Source organism: Equus przewalskii, chromosome 26 (genome assembly GCF_037783145.1).
Source record: "Equus przewalskii isolate Varuska chromosome 26, EquPr2, whole genome shotgun sequence".
NCBI lineage: Eukaryota > Metazoa > Chordata > Mammalia > Perissodactyla > Equidae > Equus > Equus przewalskii.
In genome coordinates this window covers 6746198-6763054 of record NC_091856.1, presented here as the reverse complement: position 1 = coordinate 6763054, position 16857 = coordinate 6746198, and the positions used below count along the sequence as shown (strand labels likewise).

At 39.3% G+C, this 16857-nt stretch overlaps 2 protein-coding genes across 11 annotated transcripts in view; one reads left to right on the top strand and one right to left on the bottom strand.

Moving 5' to 3' along the window:
• The window catches only part of TEX10 (testis expressed 10), a 56129-nt gene extending 39823 nt beyond the window's left edge, over nt 1-16306 (top strand). For 5 of the 10 annotated variants that reach the window (XM_070595261.1, XM_070595265.1, XM_070595264.1 and 2 more), the window contains 4 exons: nt 7651-7731; nt 9337-9518; nt 14697-14907; nt 16085-16306. In XM_070595261.1, coding sequence (XP_070451362.1) covers nt 7651-7731; nt 9337-9518; nt 14697-14907; nt 16085-16198 — 588 coding nt within the window. In that variant the 3' untranslated portion in view covers nt 16199-16306. The remainder of the gene's footprint in view (nt 1-7650; nt 7732-9336; nt 9519-14696; nt 14908-16084) is intronic. The other 5 variants (XM_070595267.1, XM_070595270.1, XM_070595269.1 and 2 more) reach the window with 1 other exon arrangement.
• Nucleotides 1-16857, bottom strand: part of INVS (inversin) — a 223785-nt gene that overhangs the window by 65062 nt on the left and 141866 nt on the right. The window lies entirely within an intron of this gene.

Here is a 16857-nt window from a genome sequence, read left to right as displayed (position 1 = left end):
CATAATCTTTCAGATATCTTCTGTGGCTTCACAAATGACTACATGTATTTTTTTGTTTTGCCCCTCTTCTAGAAATAGCATACTCTCTACACTAACCTGGACCTTGCTGTTTACACTTAGACCCTCTGTGATCATTCCTTCTCAGCACTAAAGGGAGAGTTGCACGATCAGTGGCAACAGTAGTTAACAGGACAGCGATACCTTCCCCAGTGGAGGTTTCTATTCCAGGGCCAATGAAAGGTCTTAGGGTTAATGTTCATTGTCATTTATAAAATATTGAATGGTTGTAAAAGAATGTTTTTTAACATGGGTAAGCTCTGAAGAATAATAATAGGACATCCAGTTTAAGAAAGAGACCATTTTTCATTAGTTTTGAAACCTCTATCTGCCTTTCCCCTTTCCCTTTAGAGTAACACTTATATTGAGTTTTGTTTATCATACTCTTGCTTCTTTGTAGTTTTACCATATTAGCATGTAACTCCAAAGCATATTGTCTAGTTTTACATGGTATTGAGCTTTTTAAAAGTGAAAAAATCTTTTTCAGTAATTTGCTTTTTACTCAGTGTACTCTAAGACGTCTATGTTAATGTGCAAGCATTCTTTTTCATAGCTTTGTACTATTATTCCATTGTTGTAAGATACCGTGATTGATTCAGTTTTTTCATAGTTTGACTATTTTTAGCATTCCATTTTATCTCCACTTTGGCATATTAGCTGTACCTCTTTGTTTTATGTTTTTAAGTGTTTGCTCTTTAACACAGCCTACCTTCAAATGATACTGTAGCACTTCCTACCGTAAGGTAATGTGTAATGATGTGAAGTCATTTGCTTTTCTCTAGATAATGTGTCTCTTTTTCTCTATATCCTTTTTTTCTACATGTTTTTAAGATTTTCCTTTTGTCACTTCTTTTCAGCAGTTTATGTTCATGCCTTGGTGTTTTTCTTAGCTTGATATTTGCTAAGTGTTTTATTAGGTTTGTAGTTTATTTGGGGAAAAATGTCAGCCATTGTTCCTTCAAAAAATATTTTGGTCTCCTTCTTTGGGACTCCAACTACATGTGTGTTAGACGACTTGATGTTGTCTTGCAGGCCTTTGAAACTGTCTTTTGTTTTTTGGATTTTTTTTTTTTTTTTTACCTTTTTTCTGTTTTAGAAAGTATGCTGCATATTCAAGTTCACTGATCTTTTCTGCAGGATACTATGTAATTGCTCCCTCTACACATGCATAGCCTCCTCCATTATCAACCTCCCCCTATTAGAGTGGTACATTTGTTACAATGAACGAATCTACATGATATAATCACCCAAAGTCTATAGTTTACATTGCGGTTCACTATTGGTGTTATGGTTCCTGCATATATTTTCATGGCTTCATAGCTCATTTCTTTTTAGCACTAAATAATATTCCATTGTCTGCATGTACCAGTTTTTTTATCCATTCACCTACTGAAGGACATCTTGGTTGCTTCCAAGTTTTGGCAGTTATTGAATAAAGCTGCTACCAACATCCATGTCTAGGTTTTTGTGTGGACATAAGTTTTCAACTCCTTTGGGTAAATAACAAGGAGAGTGATTGCTGGATCATATGGTAAGAGTATGTTTAATTTTGTGAGAAATCCCCAAACTGTCTTGTAAAGTGGCTGTACCATTTTGCATTACCACCAGCAGTGAATGAGAGTTTCTGTTGTTCTCTGTCTTTGCCAGCATTTGGTGTTGTCAGTGTTCTAGATTTTGGCCATTCTAATAGGTGTGTAGTGGTATCTTACTATTGTTTTATTTTGCATCTCCCTGGTAACATATATGTGGAGCATCTTTTTATATGCTTATTTGCCATATGTCTTATTTGATGAAGTGTCTGTTAGGGTCTTTGGCCCATTTTTTAAATTGGGTCGTTTTCTTATTATTGAGTTTTAACAGTCCTTTATCAGATGTCTTTTGCAAAGATTTTTCTCCCAGTCAGTGGCTTGTCTTTTTATACTCTTGCCATTATCTTTTGCAGAGCAGAAGTTTTTAATTTTAATGAAACCTGTCTCACCAATTATTTCTTTTATGCGTTATGCCTTTGGTGTTATACCTGTAAAGTCATCATCATACTCAAGGTCGTCTAGGTTCCTTATATTATTATCTGTAAGAGTTTTAAAGTTTTGCATTTTACGTTTAGGTCTGTTGAGATCCATTTTGAGTTAATTTTTGTGAGGGCTGTAATTTTTGTGTCAAGATTCATTTTTTTTGCATATGGATGTCTAATTGTTACAGCACCATTCATTGAGAAGATGATCTTTGCGTCATTGTCAAAGATCAGTTGACTGGGGGGGGGGTCTCTTTCTGAGCTTTCTGTTCTGTTCCATTGATCTATTGGTCTATTCACCAATACCACATTGTTTTGATTATTGTTGCTTTATAGTAATTTTTTAAGTAGGGTAGTGTCAGTCCTCTGACTTTGTTCTTCAAGATTGTGTTGGCTATTCGGGGTCTTTTCCCTCCCTCTGTTAGAATCAGTTTGTGGTTATCTGCAAAGTGACTTGCTGGGATTTTGGCTGGTTTTGCATTGAATCCATAGATCAAGTTGTGAAGAACTGACATCTTGACAACGTTAAGTCTTCCTGTCCGTGAACGTGGAACATCCTCCATTTCTTTAGTTCTTCAGTTTCATTCATCAGAGTTTTGTAGTTTTCTTCATATAGGTCTTATACATATTTTGTTAGATGTATGCCTAAGTATTTCTTTTTTGGTAAGGTAATGTAATGCTAATGAAAATAGTATTGTGTTTTTAATTTCAAATTTCATTTGTTCATTGGTGATATATAGGAAAGTGATTGGCTTTTGTATATTATCATTGTATCCTGCAACCTTGGTATAATTGCTCATTAGTTCCAGGTGTTTTTTTGTCGGTTGTTTCAGATATTCTACATAGATGGTCATGTCATCTTTGAACAAAGACTAGCCAATGAATTTTAAATTTTAGATATTGTATTTTTTATCTCAAGAACTTTTTTTTGTTTATCTTCTATGTGTCTACTTACAGTCACTTTTCTTTAACTACTTGGACATATTTATAATGGTTGTTTTAAAGTTCTTGTCTGCTAATTCTCTCATCTCTGTCATTTATGTTGATTGATTTTTCTCCTGGTTATGTGGCACGTTTTCATGCTTCTTGCCATGTCTAGTAGTTTTTGAGTGGATATTGGACAACAGAAATTTTATGTGGTAGATTTTGTTGTCTTCCTTTAAAGAGTGTTTTGCGTTGTTCTGGCAGGCAGTCAAGTTACTGAGTATCAGCTTTATCCTTTTCGGTCTTGTTTTTAAGTTTTGTTGGGTGGTTTATTAGACCAAGTAGCCTTGGCTAAGTCAAGGGTCAGCGACCTACAGCCTGTAGGCCAAGTCCAGGTTGGCCCTGTTTTTTGTACCACGCTTGAGCTAAGAGTAGTGTTTACAGTTTTTTAACAGTTGTTAAAACAAAACAAAAGAATATGTGACAGAATCTGTATGTGGCTTGCAAAGTCTAAATATTTAGTCCTTCACAGAAAAAATTTGCCAACCGCTGCCCTTAATTTAGCCTTATTATTAATGTGTTCTCTTTCTGAATATCATCTCAGTGACCTGAGTGCTCTGTGAAGACTCTCTGTCCTGGCTAGTTAGAACTCAGACATCTCTCTGCTCTCTTGGAGCTTTGGGAATTGTTTTGCTCACAGCTTCTGCTTGTTCTTTGGCCTCATGGAATTTCACCTTGTACCTGCACAGCCTTTATTCAGCAGTGTACCTGAGGAGACTGGTCTCTCTCAGGCAAGAGGATAAGAATTTGGCTTTGTCAAATGGCTTCTATCGGAGGACAGAGAATCCTGCCAACCTTCTGACCATCTTTTTGCAGGGCTGAATTGAGAAAATTGGAGAGCTCAGAGAGGTCTGATTCCCCTCCCCACCCAGCACTTCCCCAATTCTTAAGCTGCAGAAGCAGAGAGGCTTAAAAGCTAAGCCAGTAACCTCTGTGGCTCATGGTGCTAAAGAAACAATGATTAGGTAAAATTCCTGACTGGGAAGTGGGTTGGGGCTTCAGTGGACACACAGCTCTCAGTGCAGACTCTGAACTCTACACACATACACACACACACCCACACACACACACACCATGAATACAGGTTAAAGGAGAATTTCACCAGAGAATTGTTGAGAGCCTCTGAAGACACTGACAACTATAAAACATTACTGAGAGATATTGAAGATGGCTTTATGAATAATGACTTTATAAAAAGTATTAGGTGCATGACATTTCTGTATATAGTCTGATAAAATTAGGTGGAAAATACTTCAACCTAGAAATTAAATGTACAAAACCTTAAGAAAAATAAGTCTTTATTTTTTTATTTGAAAAAAAAAAACCCCTTAATTTCCCCATGGGACCAAATTACCATGCCTCTTCTGGAACTTTGCAGTGCGGGGTCAGGGTTCTGATATGTGCAAGTTTCTGTTAACATAGTAATGTGCAGAAGTGAGGACTGCCTGCATATGTGTATGTTTGTGTATGTACACATATATGTATTTATATTGATACTTGGTTACCTTTATCTTGAAACAATTTGAAACTTAGAGAAAAATTCCAACTACAGTACAAAGAACTTTTGTTTTCCTAGACTATTTGACATAATGCCCATAGCCCATACTTTAGTGTATATGTCTTAAAAACAAGATCATTCCATTACATAAACACAACATAGTCATCAAAATCAGGAAATTAACATTAGTATATTGCTGTCATCTAATAGTTGTTCGGTAACATCCTCTACAGCAAAAAGATCCATCTGAAATCATTCATTGCATTTAGTTGTAATGTCTCTTTAGTCTCCTTTGATCTGGAATAGTTGCTCAGTCTTTCCTTATCTTTCGTTGACCCTGACACTTTTGAAGAACGCAGGACAGTTATTTCGTTAAATTTTCCTCAATTTGGTTTTGATTTATGTTTCCTCATGGGTAGATTCAGGTTATACAAATTTGACGGGAATGTCTCAAGTGATGCTGTGGTTTCTGATTGCATCCTGTCAGGTAGTGCATGGTTTTGATTTGTCCCACTAGAAATTCACTTTTTTTTTTTTTAAAGATTTTATTTTACTTTTTTTCCTTTTTCTCCCCGAAGTCCCCCAATACATAGTTGTATATTCTTCATTGTGGGTCCTTCTAGTTGTGGCATGTGGGACGCTGCCTCAGCGTGGTTTGATGAGCAGTGGCATGCCTGTGCCCAGGATTCGACCCAACGAAACACTGGGCCGCCTGCAGCAGAGCGTGGGAACTTAACCACTCGGCCACAGGGGGGCCAGCCCCTAGAAATTCACTTTGATCACTTGATTAAGTGGTGTCTGCCCACCTGTTCCACTGTTTACAGTTTCCCTTTTGTAATTGATATTTTATGAGGAGATACTTGGAAACAATGTAAATATCCCATTCCTTTTTTAGTCTTTGTTTTTCATTTATTTACTTGTGTTAGTATGATTTCCTGTTATAGTCAGTGGGTTACAATTCCTTACTATCCTTTTTTTTTCTTAAAGATTTTTATTTTATTTTATTTTTTTGAAGGAAGATAAGCCCTGAGCTAACTGCTGCCAATCCTCCTCTTTTTACTGAGGAAGACTGGCCCTGAGCTAATATCCATGCCCATCTTCCTCTACTTTATATGTGGGACGCCTACCACAGCATGGCGTGCCAAGCAGTGCCACGTCCGCACGCAGGATCCAAACCGGCAAACCCCGGGCTGCCAAGCGGAACGTGCGAACTTAACCACTGCACCACCAGACCGGCCCCATTACTATCCTTATTTTGATGCTCTCATATTTGACATTGACACTCCCTTAAAGGTGGCTTCTTTGTCCTTTTGACGTGTCCTCATTTTTCTTTTAATACTTCCTTATTTTTTGTAGCACAAAGTGTTCTAGATTCACATTGTGTTTTCCCTGTCCCAGCCCTATAATAAGGTATTTCTTTAAAAAGCCCAGTTTTCCTTTAAGTGGAGAATGGTCTTTTAGAAACCGACTTCTGGAGTCGAGATGTGGTCGTTGCTATTGGATATTGCTGCTCCCAGACTCTCTCCCTGGACAGAAATCAGGAATTTAACACCACAGGGTTCTTTCTAGTTGTCTCCTTTTCCTCTTCTTGCTTTTTCTGATAGTGAGAAACCTGGCTTCCATTATATTTAATATATTTACTTGATCAGTTCCTCTGTCCATGATCTATCTCCTTTTGGTGCCATCCCTCACCCACACAGGCATCTTCCTCACCCCTTTTGAACTCCAACTCTCGGGACAGTCTGCCTCTATTTATTCACAGATAGCCTGCTCTGGGCCACTGCAGCTCTCACCCACTTCAGTGCTGACGTTTACGTAGTTCGGCTCCACCTAATGGCTTTACAACTGAATTGTCCAGGAAGGGAAGTGGAGGCAAAAGGGAAGGGATTAAGGGGGCTGGTCCTGTGGCCTAGTGGTTAAGTTTGGGCTTGCTCCATTTCAGGGGCCTGAGTTCACTTCTTGGGCAGGGACCTGCAGGGACCTACACCGTTCATTGGTGGCCATGTTGTGGCGGCGACCCAAATACAAAAAGAAGAAGATTGGCAACAGATGTTAGCTCAGACTGAATGTTCCTCAGCAAAAAAAAAAAAAACAGGAAGGATTAAGTGGTTATTATTGAATGGGCCTTTTCAGACATATTTACCTCTTATTAATGAAAATACACACTGCTCATTTTGAAGCATTGGCATTGCAATGCCATTGGAAGATGGCATTGGAAATATATTTACATTGTTACTTACAGGTTTAAAAGATAAGAAAAATTGCCATATGAAAACTCTGGGTGATAGCAGTCTACAAGAGGTTTTACAGAGAAATAATGCATAGAGCTGTTGATTTTTGAGGGTTGATTGACAGTTCTCTTGATTTTAGCTTGACCTCTTCCTGAGTGATACTGTTCTTTCTACCAGTCTTATTTTTGTCTCTCCCTGTGACTTTTATGCATATTTCATTTTTGGCACGATACTCCATCAGCTTCTGGAATTGTGTTCTAATGTCTCTGAAGGACTTGATGCTGTCCTTCCCTCTTCTTTACTTGAGAACTTAGAAAATTAAAACTATTGGGGATTTGCTTCCCACTTCATATTTTTCTTCTTTTCCTCTAAACTGTTCTCTTTCTTTTACCTTTGGGGAAATGAGGCAGTGTTAAAATTAATTTGAACAGGGAGAATATTGGTATTTTCTGGATCATAAGTATTTTTCTATATGTTTTTCCACCAAATGGGTGTCAGCCCCTTGTTCACATGGCTCAGATCTTTCTATCGTAGCACTCACTTCATAGGAATAGAGTCTCTGCCTTGGCAGGTTGTAAGCTACTGGAGGGCTGTGAGAAGCAAGAGTTTCTCATTATTTCATTCCTGGGCGTGGCACCTAACAGGACTAGCTTCAGTGCTCAGTAGATGTTTAATGAATGAATTATTTGGAAAACTAACCCATATCTGAGGCTTGATTGTTTTGACCTTTGACATTTGCATCTTCACAGTCATTTTTTGTTGGAAACCTATTAACATGTAGAGCAGGTAGGTTTAAAAAAAAATCTGTTGAACTTGTTTCTGACCTAAAATGTCCCCATTTGGTTACTGGTTTTCTCCTTTTCTGACAGACAGTTTGTCACAGTTTATTGGTTATTCCTGCCCGAAGCCAGAGCTTTGACATCCTGCAAAGTGCCATCAGTAAGCATTTGGTAAATATACTTAAATTTTTTTTCTGTTACACAAAAAAAGAGATTCATTGGTAAAGATTGGGTTTGCCATAGCCAAGGAGTGAGTGAGTCTTCAGAAGTCTAAGCTTAATACATTCCATGGCCTTTCACAGCATGATGCTGTGGCAAGAACTGAGAAATCTTGGTGTTTTTCCTGGCTGCTAACTAATTAATTCTGTGCCCTTGGGAAAATCTCTTTTCCCAGGACCTTACTTTCTACATCTGTGCAATGAAGGACCTTGAAATTCTACCTCAGATCCTTCTGTCTTGTAATGCTTTAATTAACATGTGTCTGGTGTCAGTGTATTGTGAATCCAGCATCCAGACTGGGGTCTAATTTTCACCTAGAGCTTTGGGGTCTAAAGCTGGGATGTCACCTGGCAGGCTCAAGGCCTAGTCACTGGAAGCAGGGAGCTCAGCCATGAGCCTGACTTGTCTTCTGGCCAGTCTCTTGTTCCCTCGGTATTAAATTCACACTAGGTATGCCTGGGTTTTTGCTTTTAACTTCTTCCAGTGTTTCCACTTTGACCTCTGGCTTTTATTATAATAATTTATTAAGTGCAAGGAAGGGATCACAAACTTTATCTTCCAGGGACTTTCACCTGTTTGGATAATTTTTCAGGCGTATCTATTCCCTCTTTTCTTAAAATATTATTTTCCTTAAGTTGGAAGAGTACTGCTTTGAATTCCCAGTGCTCTTTTCTCCCTGCTCTCAAACTTCCAATCCTTAGCCCGTGTGTCTCCAAAGATCCCCACTTTTTTTTAACCTGCACTCCAGAAATCTGTGCCCTCCTTTGACTACATTCATTATTCTAGTAAAATAGCAACAGGCCAGTCTGTCTTGGCCACTATTTTCAGACAGGCTGATGGAAAGGTTAAGACCTCACTGCCTGCAGGTTTTTTTTAGGATTACTCAGCAGTAGTTTCCAGGAGATTTAAACCATGCTTACATACAGTTACAGGTTAGAGGCCACCTTAAAGACAGTTTATATTGTATAGTCCAGATGAATTAGCATGCCATGATGTCCTTATCTGGGTTTGGGGGCAGTGAAGCAGTCAAGTGTCAAGTATAGTAATATCTTACTGACTCCAGTACAGGCATTTTCTTTAGTCATGTCTGAATGACCAGCTAATCAAAGGGCAGGGGAAGGCTAATTGTAAAATGAACTCTGATTTGTACGTTTAATTACCAGGGATGGGGGAGGTGCCAGATATTAGAGTTTTCTAGTCTGAATTATCTAAATATCATATGATATGTGTGATTTTTTTTTTTATCAAGATTTTCTTTGGATGCACGAAAGAATACTTTTAAATAATGGTATTTCTGACCAGTAGAAATTGTAACATCTAGAAAATTTTAGAAGACTTGGTCTTGAAGGGGAGGCAATGGATTGGGTTAATAGTACTTCTTGAGCTTGCATCTTTTCAAAGTCATTTAATGTAGGAATTAAATTCTCAAAGGAAAACAGGATCTTAAGATGTGGCAGGTGGCATGTATTAGATAGTCTCCAGGTAATGGGGTTTGGTTTTATCGTGGGGAGAGGGTGTGCTGTGAAGAGGTCATTAATCTCATTTTTCTCTACCTAGGTTGGGCTGACTGTAATTCCTGATAGCACAGCTGGCTGTGTCTTGGGTGTTATCTGTAAGCTCCTGGATCATACGTGTGTACTGAGCGAGACTCTGCTGCCCTTTCTGGCTTCTTGTTGCTACAGTCTTCTTTATTTTCTGCTCACTTTAGAGAAAGGAGAAGCAGAACATCTAAGAAAGAGGTAATAGTTTTTGTGTTCTTCAGCTATAATTTTTTCCCCTACCTGTTCCACTCCCCTCTCCCCCAGTCAATTATCAATCAATAAATTTTAAAAAATAAGAGCATGAAAGAGAATTAGATTTTGGCAACATCTTAAATTCTCTTTCACAGTTTGTATAAATCTAGTTGGCTTTTTCTTTGTTCTTTCATGAATCCCCTTTGTGTTGTGAGAATTCTTAGTTTTTGTTTTTTCCTTAAAGCTACAAATTTGAAAAGTTAGATGGCGTTATAAAGTTTCTCAAGAGCTTTCCTTATTAACATGGCTGTAGGTCTAGCAAGAAAAAGTTCTGCCTTTAGAAGGATGGGCTTATTAGTACAAGCCTTTGTGTTTTGTTTTCGGCTTCATTAGAACTAGCAGAGTGAAATTTTTATATTCTTGGATTTAAGGAAATTTTTCTAAGATGCTAGTGTTTTTAATTAGTCAGTGTTTCTGCTCCTATATAATACTCAGACTAAAGCTTCTAGATACTTTGGAAGATTTTACTTTAATTTTAAAAAATATTCTCATGCTTATGTTCTTATTGATATGCCTGTTACAATTCATTGCAGAAGGTTTTTGAAAAATCTAACAGATGAGTAAATATAAAAAAATAAAAATCATTCAATCACCTGTAAAGATTTTGATGTTTGCCTTTCTAGTCTTTTTTGAACTTTTACTGTCGTAAAAATATATCATACATATGATTGTATAAAACATTTATGTAGTTTAAAGAGTAAGTATAAACTGAACATCCATTTAATCAACCTCCAGTTTCAGAAATAAATAGAACATTGTCAGCACACACACTCTCCTTGACCATCCGTAGTTACGTTTCTCTTCTATATCCCCCAGAGATCACTGGAAGGAAGTTAATTGCTTCCTTGCCTTTTTATTAAAAAATTTTATGTGTACTTGTAAACAGTATCATTTTTGCTTTTGCATATTTTAAGAATTTTATATAAAAGGAATCATATGCATTTTTTGTGATTTGATTCTCATGACTGTGAGAGTCGTTCATGTTGATTCAAAAATATGTTACATTCATTTTTGTTTCTTTATACTGGGGTGGGGGGTCAGCAAACTTCTTTCTCTAAAGAGTCGGATAGTAAATATTTTAGGTATTTTGGGCCATAAAGTCTCTTGTCAGAGCTACTGAGCACTGCTCTGGTGGTGTGAAAGCAGCAACAGATAACATGTAAATGAATGGGTGTGGCTGTGCTCCAATAAAACTTTATTTACAAATACAGGCTGTGAGCTGCACTGGCTGTGGTACAGGGCCCTTGCTCTATAGTGTTCTGTTATATGAAGGTACCATAACATATCCATTTTACTGTCAACAGACATTTGGATTTTTTCTGCTATGTGTGTTTGTGTGTGTGTATATATCTAAAATTTTGTAGATTTCACTGTAAAAATGCTATAAAATTTACATATAAACAGATTTGATGGCATTTTTCTTTTACATCATCGAACTTTGGGTCTGATAGATCAAGAAAAGGCTTTATAAATAGCAAGGAACTTCTCAGGGTTCTAAAAATTTTATAATAAGCATTCCCATTTGTGAAATGTGTATATTGCTGTTGGTCATTTCCTGTCACTTGAAATATAGCCCTTTTATTAAACACTTTGATGAGAAGTTTCAAAGATCTCTTGTAGTTTCTTATAGTGGAACCTCCTGCCTTGACTTTATGTGGCTGGACTGGACAAAATTCAATGTGTGTAATAGTTTTTGCCTGTTTAAAATGTCTAGTTTTTTTTAAAAGATTTTATTTTTCCTTTTTCTCCCCAAAGCTCCCCGGTACATAGTTGTGTATTTTTGGTTGTGGGTCCTTCTAGTTGTGGCATGTGGGATGCCACCTCAGCGTGGCTTGATGAGTGGTGCCATGTCCCCGCCCAGGATTTGAACCGGCGAAACTTTGGGCCACTGAAGCGGAGCGCACGAAGTTAACCACTCTGCTACGGGGCTGGCCCCCCTAAAATGTCTGGTTTTAAAAGTGTTTTATACTGGGTAGTGGAAAGGTTGATATTACCAGGATCCTATGCATCTCTCAGAATGACATTACTTAGTCACAATGAAGTGTTGGCAGCCAGAGTCTTAGATGCTTAAATTTCCCTTTGGGGCTATTCCTACCCCCTGGAGAAGGTGTCTGTAAGATTACAAATAATGAGAGTGCCAGTTGATTGACTGGGAAGCTCTGATTTCACAAGTGCTGGCCAAAAAATCGGGCTTGACCAATTTGAGTCTTTAAAACTGTGGCCACTGTACTTTGAACTCTCCTCTTGTCTTCTGGACTCATTGTCAGTAATGAAAAATCTACTGTTTGAGCCCTCTTGGTTTGTAGGTAGTAATCTATTCTTTTCTAAGGTTCTACTGTTTCTTTATCTTTGTTGTGTTTTAGGTTGGGATGTGTTAGTGTAGGTTTGTTGTTATTTGTCCTGCTTGAGACTAGTGTGCTCCTTTACCCTAAAGACTCACTGTCTTTCTTCAGGTCTGGGAAGTACTGTTATTATTTCTATTACCTCCACCATCGTTTCTATTCTCTCCTTTTAAAAACTCTTTTTAGGGGCTGGCCCAGTGGCCCAGCGGTTAAGTTCACACGTTCCACTTCGGCAGCCCAGGGATCGCCGGTTCAGATCCCAAGTGCATACCTGTGCACTGCTTGTCAAGCCATGCTGTGGCAGGCATCCCACATATAAAGTAGAGGAAGATGGGTATGGATGCTACTCAGGGCCAGTCTTCTTCAGCAAAAAGAGGAGGATTGGCAGCAGATGTTAGCTCAGGGCTAATCTTCCTCAAAAAAAAATAATAATTAAAAAACAATAATAAAAACTTTTTAAACAGGGAGCTTCTCATTCTGTCCTCTATCTTTTAACATCTTCCACTTTACTAATTCTCTTATTTAACCCTTCTATTAAGTTTTTATCAGTTATTTTGTTTTCTTTGATCTATTTTGCGTTTTTATTTGGCTCTTTGTCATTCTTCCTTGTTCTCGATTTATGGTGTTGCTTTAAAGCTCCTGTCAGTTTGTTCTGCACGTTCCTTTTTTCTCTGGTGTAGGAGTTCTCCCTTATTTTGGGGAGCAGGTGGAACTCAGGAGATTGTCATTCACGGGGTTGAAGAGACTCGTGTTTTGGGCTGTGTACCTGTACTCTTGAGTGCATCTTTTATGAGAGTTCTGTGTAGACCTCGCTATGGGACAGCGAGGTCACATTTGCATTTTCCTGGCTTCCAGCTCTATGCAGGGAGCCCAGTTCTAGCTTCCTCTCTCCCACACCTGGGGCCTGAAGCCTCAGCTTCTAACACTGTTAGCTCATGAAAACCCAGTCCTAAAATCCTACATCCAGTTCTCTACGCGTGTTGGGAATCTTTATATGAGTTCTGTCTGTTTCTGGCACCTAGAGGTTTCACCCACTCTGGCTTTTGACCTTGGCTCTGTATCTTTTTAAAAATTATTTTATCTGTATTTCTCTGTGTTTGGAGTAGAAGGCGAGGTTGGTATTATCTGATCGGAATATATCAGAAGTTTACAGAGTTAGCTGAACTGACAATTGTATGCAAGATGTTGAACTTCCTTCAGTTTCTGTAGCGTGCTTTAGAACCACTGCTTTATCTCGAACTGAAACCTCAGCTTCGTTGGTCCCAGTTATGTCCTTTGAACACTTTATAGAATGAACAAAATTATTCTTGTACGTGACAACTCTTAGAAAACCCTAAGAATGGCTGTTCATATGCTCTTTCTCCCATCACTTGTGGTACCCAGGTCTCTTGTATTTCTCTTTGGCTTGACAGCTTTCTTTAATTGTGGTGTGTGAAGGTGGAATCCTGAACTTTACTCATCTATTCACTGGACTTCTATTTGGTGTGATGTAGAATCCATAAGTCCTTTTAGCACAGTGTTGATCAGCAATTATTTGAAATCCAGTCAAGTTAAAGTAGAAAATGAATATATTGCACCTTTACAGGAGTAGCTTATAAAACCCAAGGGCTAGGTATTGTAGCAGTAGGAGTTTGAAACCCAGCAGGAAGCAAAGTAGCTTTCTGTATTTTTTTGTTTTTCTTCTGGATTGTATAGGCTATCTGTGAGCCTTTGCCTCCTTATTAGCAATGTCTACGGTCTTGGCTTTCTCTTTTTTCCTTGCACATGGCTATCCTAGCCTGGCTTTGCGTGAGTCAACAGGCTGAATAAAGTCTCTTCAAAGAAGAGGATCTAGTTGGCTTAGAATGGATTCAGTGTCCACCTTTGATGCAATTGCTGTATGTGAAGTTGAGGAGGCTGGTCAGACGGTGAACGGGCCGCTCCTTCTACATCTGGAAGTAGTCAGGTTCTCTTAGAAAGATTGGGGGCCTGGCAGGATTACACAGTCCTGGTACAGAAACTGTGACAGACTAAGGTCAGAGCCATTAGCAGCCAGTGGCCTCTTCCTCTAAACAGATATTGCTCTATTAACACTGTTCTAGAATGTGGTTAGTGTAGCTACCAGTCGCCTCACCTCTGTCATAAAGCAGTTTTGTTCCTGCTCTATAAAGACACCAAGAGAATGATGTTGAGTGAAATTTGGCTTTATTGTCTCTGGCCTTCTGTGACTAGTAGTGTAGCAGTAGTCCCCTTACTTGCTACTTTCTGAATCCTTTTTGGTTCCTTTGAGTCCATCTTCTCTGTAAATCTGCCCTGTTCTAAAACATTAAAGAGGCTCAGAATTCAGGTCCTAGGTGAAGCTACTTTAGACCTTTATGAGGTTCTTTTCTTCCCTTTTTCCTAGTGGGATACTCTTTTCCTTTTTGGTGTTATGTAAGACAGTTGAATAAGGTTCAGTGCTAGGTAACAGGATGCGTGTTCATTCTGTTCTCTGGCTAGTTCTCTGTTATACATGATCACTAGGGCTTCAAGAATGTCTTGAATGTTAAGCCTGGGACAGTGCTGGTTGCTAGGCTTCCTGGAACCCTTTAAATAGCGAGGAGCAGCTAATTCTTCACTGAATTTGCTTATTTAGCTCTGATGAAACCCGGTTCTTATTTTTATCTTATTTTTGGGTTATGGGGTTTTAATCAGAACACCGTGTTTCTTAAAAGGACATTTTCAGTTTTGGGAAGTGTGGAAAGGGCACTTTTCCCCCTGTGTGTGTTGGCTCACTGATGCATTTCTGTCTCTCTTATTCTAGGGACAAGCTCTGGGGGGTCTGTGTCTCCGTCCTGGCTCTCCTGCCTCGAGTCCTCAGGTTGATGCTGCACAGCCTGCGGGTGAACAGAGCTGGGCCTGAGGAGCTCCCTGTTGTGGGCCAGCTGCTTCGCCTGCTGCTTCAGCACGCACCCCTCAGGACTCACATGTTGGCCAACGCCGTCCTGGTGCAGCAGGTCATCAAGAATATCATGGTAAGAAGCATGGACGAGGCTCTGTACTGTCACTACTAGAAAGGATTCATGGATAAGGCATGGGGGTGCTCTCGGGGAGCCAGGCTTTCTGTGCATTTCCTGATTCCTGGAATTAAGCTCAGTATGGTGACTTCCCAGGACTTCCCCTGCAGTCTAGTACCTGTCACTTAGCCAGGGCAATGTCTTTGATCTAAGAATCTAAGAAAAGCCTTAAAATACTGAAACTGAATTAAGGTGGCAGGCAGCTCGTTGGGAAAGGTACAGGCATCAGAGTTATTCCTGCCTGGCTTCTGGTACAGACTTGATTAACTGTGATAGTTTGGCAAGGTTTTTTAAAAACCTACTTAAGCTGCCTTTCCTAGCTGTAGAAATGGAAATAATAGAAATTTCCTTGGGTTTTGGTGACCGTTAAATGAGATAATCCAAATAATGTTTTTAGTATAGCTAACATTTATTAAGTGCTCACCAAATGCTAGCTGTCATTAGGGAAATTATTTGGCAGTAATAAATTTTAGGCCAATCTCTAGTCACTTAGTTCACCGGAGAGTAAGAAGAAGTTGGAAGAAGGAAGTCACAGCTTCAGCTTTGTCTGGAGCTTGGTTCTCTGTGTTGTGGAGGCAGCTCTGTTATCTAGGATTCCTTTTGGTGTTTTTGGTTTGGGAGAGTTAGAGGGTTTTTTGTATAGGTATTTGATTGGGGGGGTTTATTAATTGGTATATATAATAATAATTCAGAAATAGTAGAAGGGAAGAAAAGTCAAGAATTTGGATTATTCTGAGGTTAGAGAATCAGCTCACCTCCATAAGGAAGAGAATGACAGGACTTGGCAGGCGGCTCTGTGGAAGTGTTCTCAGTTGATTTGAGTGCAGAGAGCGAGAGACTAGAATGCCAAGGGGGGGGAGTCTGGAGTGTAGGATTGTTGATGGTGAAATTTCATTAGTCTCTAGCATGTATGGGAGGGCACAGACCAAACGAGAAACCGGTAGTACTTGTACTTGAGGTCGTAACTAGGAATTTTCGCTGCCTGTGGTAATGCCCAGTTAATAGGTCCCCTTTTCCAGTAAGATTTCCTGTGGTGACTTACAGATGAGGATACTGTTCGTTTGGGTGTGAAGAATACGGTGAGGAGCACAGCGGTTCGGGTGCAGTTGTCACATTGCTGTTGTTTTCTCTGCAGACGCTGAAGAGCGGGGGCATTCAGGAGCAGTGGCTCTCAGACTTACACTATTGCTTCAGCGTGTGCGTCACCGGGCACCCCCAGGGGCCCAGCGCCTTGAGCGCGGTGTATTGAAGTAGCACCGTGGCGCCTCCTGTCGGAAGTTGTTTATCCACATCTATCTAATTTTGAAGAGAGACTGATGTACTAAATGTTTGTCATTAAAGCTCAACTTTTAAAGAAGTTGTTTGTGAACCTTCCTTTGCACTAAGGTAGGAAAATAACGCAGCCTGGCTTCCTGGCCTCGCATGTGGTGCCTGGTTACAGGTGGTAGAGTATTTTGTATTTCATAGTAACTGAATATTTACAAAATACAGATTGATGATATGGTATCTTCTGTTATTTACTAAGAAATTAGCTGACGCGTTGTGATCCCATCTCGGCAAACCTCATTCTTTGTTCTCAGCTCCAGGTCGTGCAGACAGCAGCAGAAACCAGTTTTTTCTTTTGTTTTGTTTGGGAGCTGTTCCCTTCTCCATCATGACATTCAGCTTCTCACTGCGGCTGGAGCTCTGTTGTTCACGGAGGTGTTCCAGCCTCCGGGCAGGGGCAGGAGCTGCAGACAGTCCGCGCTTGTTTGGGACTTTCCTTTACCTAACAGCGCTTGTCTGATCTAGGTAACTCTGCTGTCAAATGAGTTCTACTAAGGAGCCGTTATAGTTCTTTAAAAATTGCCAACTATATATAGTGATTTATATGATATTTTCATAATTATGAAATAATTAGCAAACTAA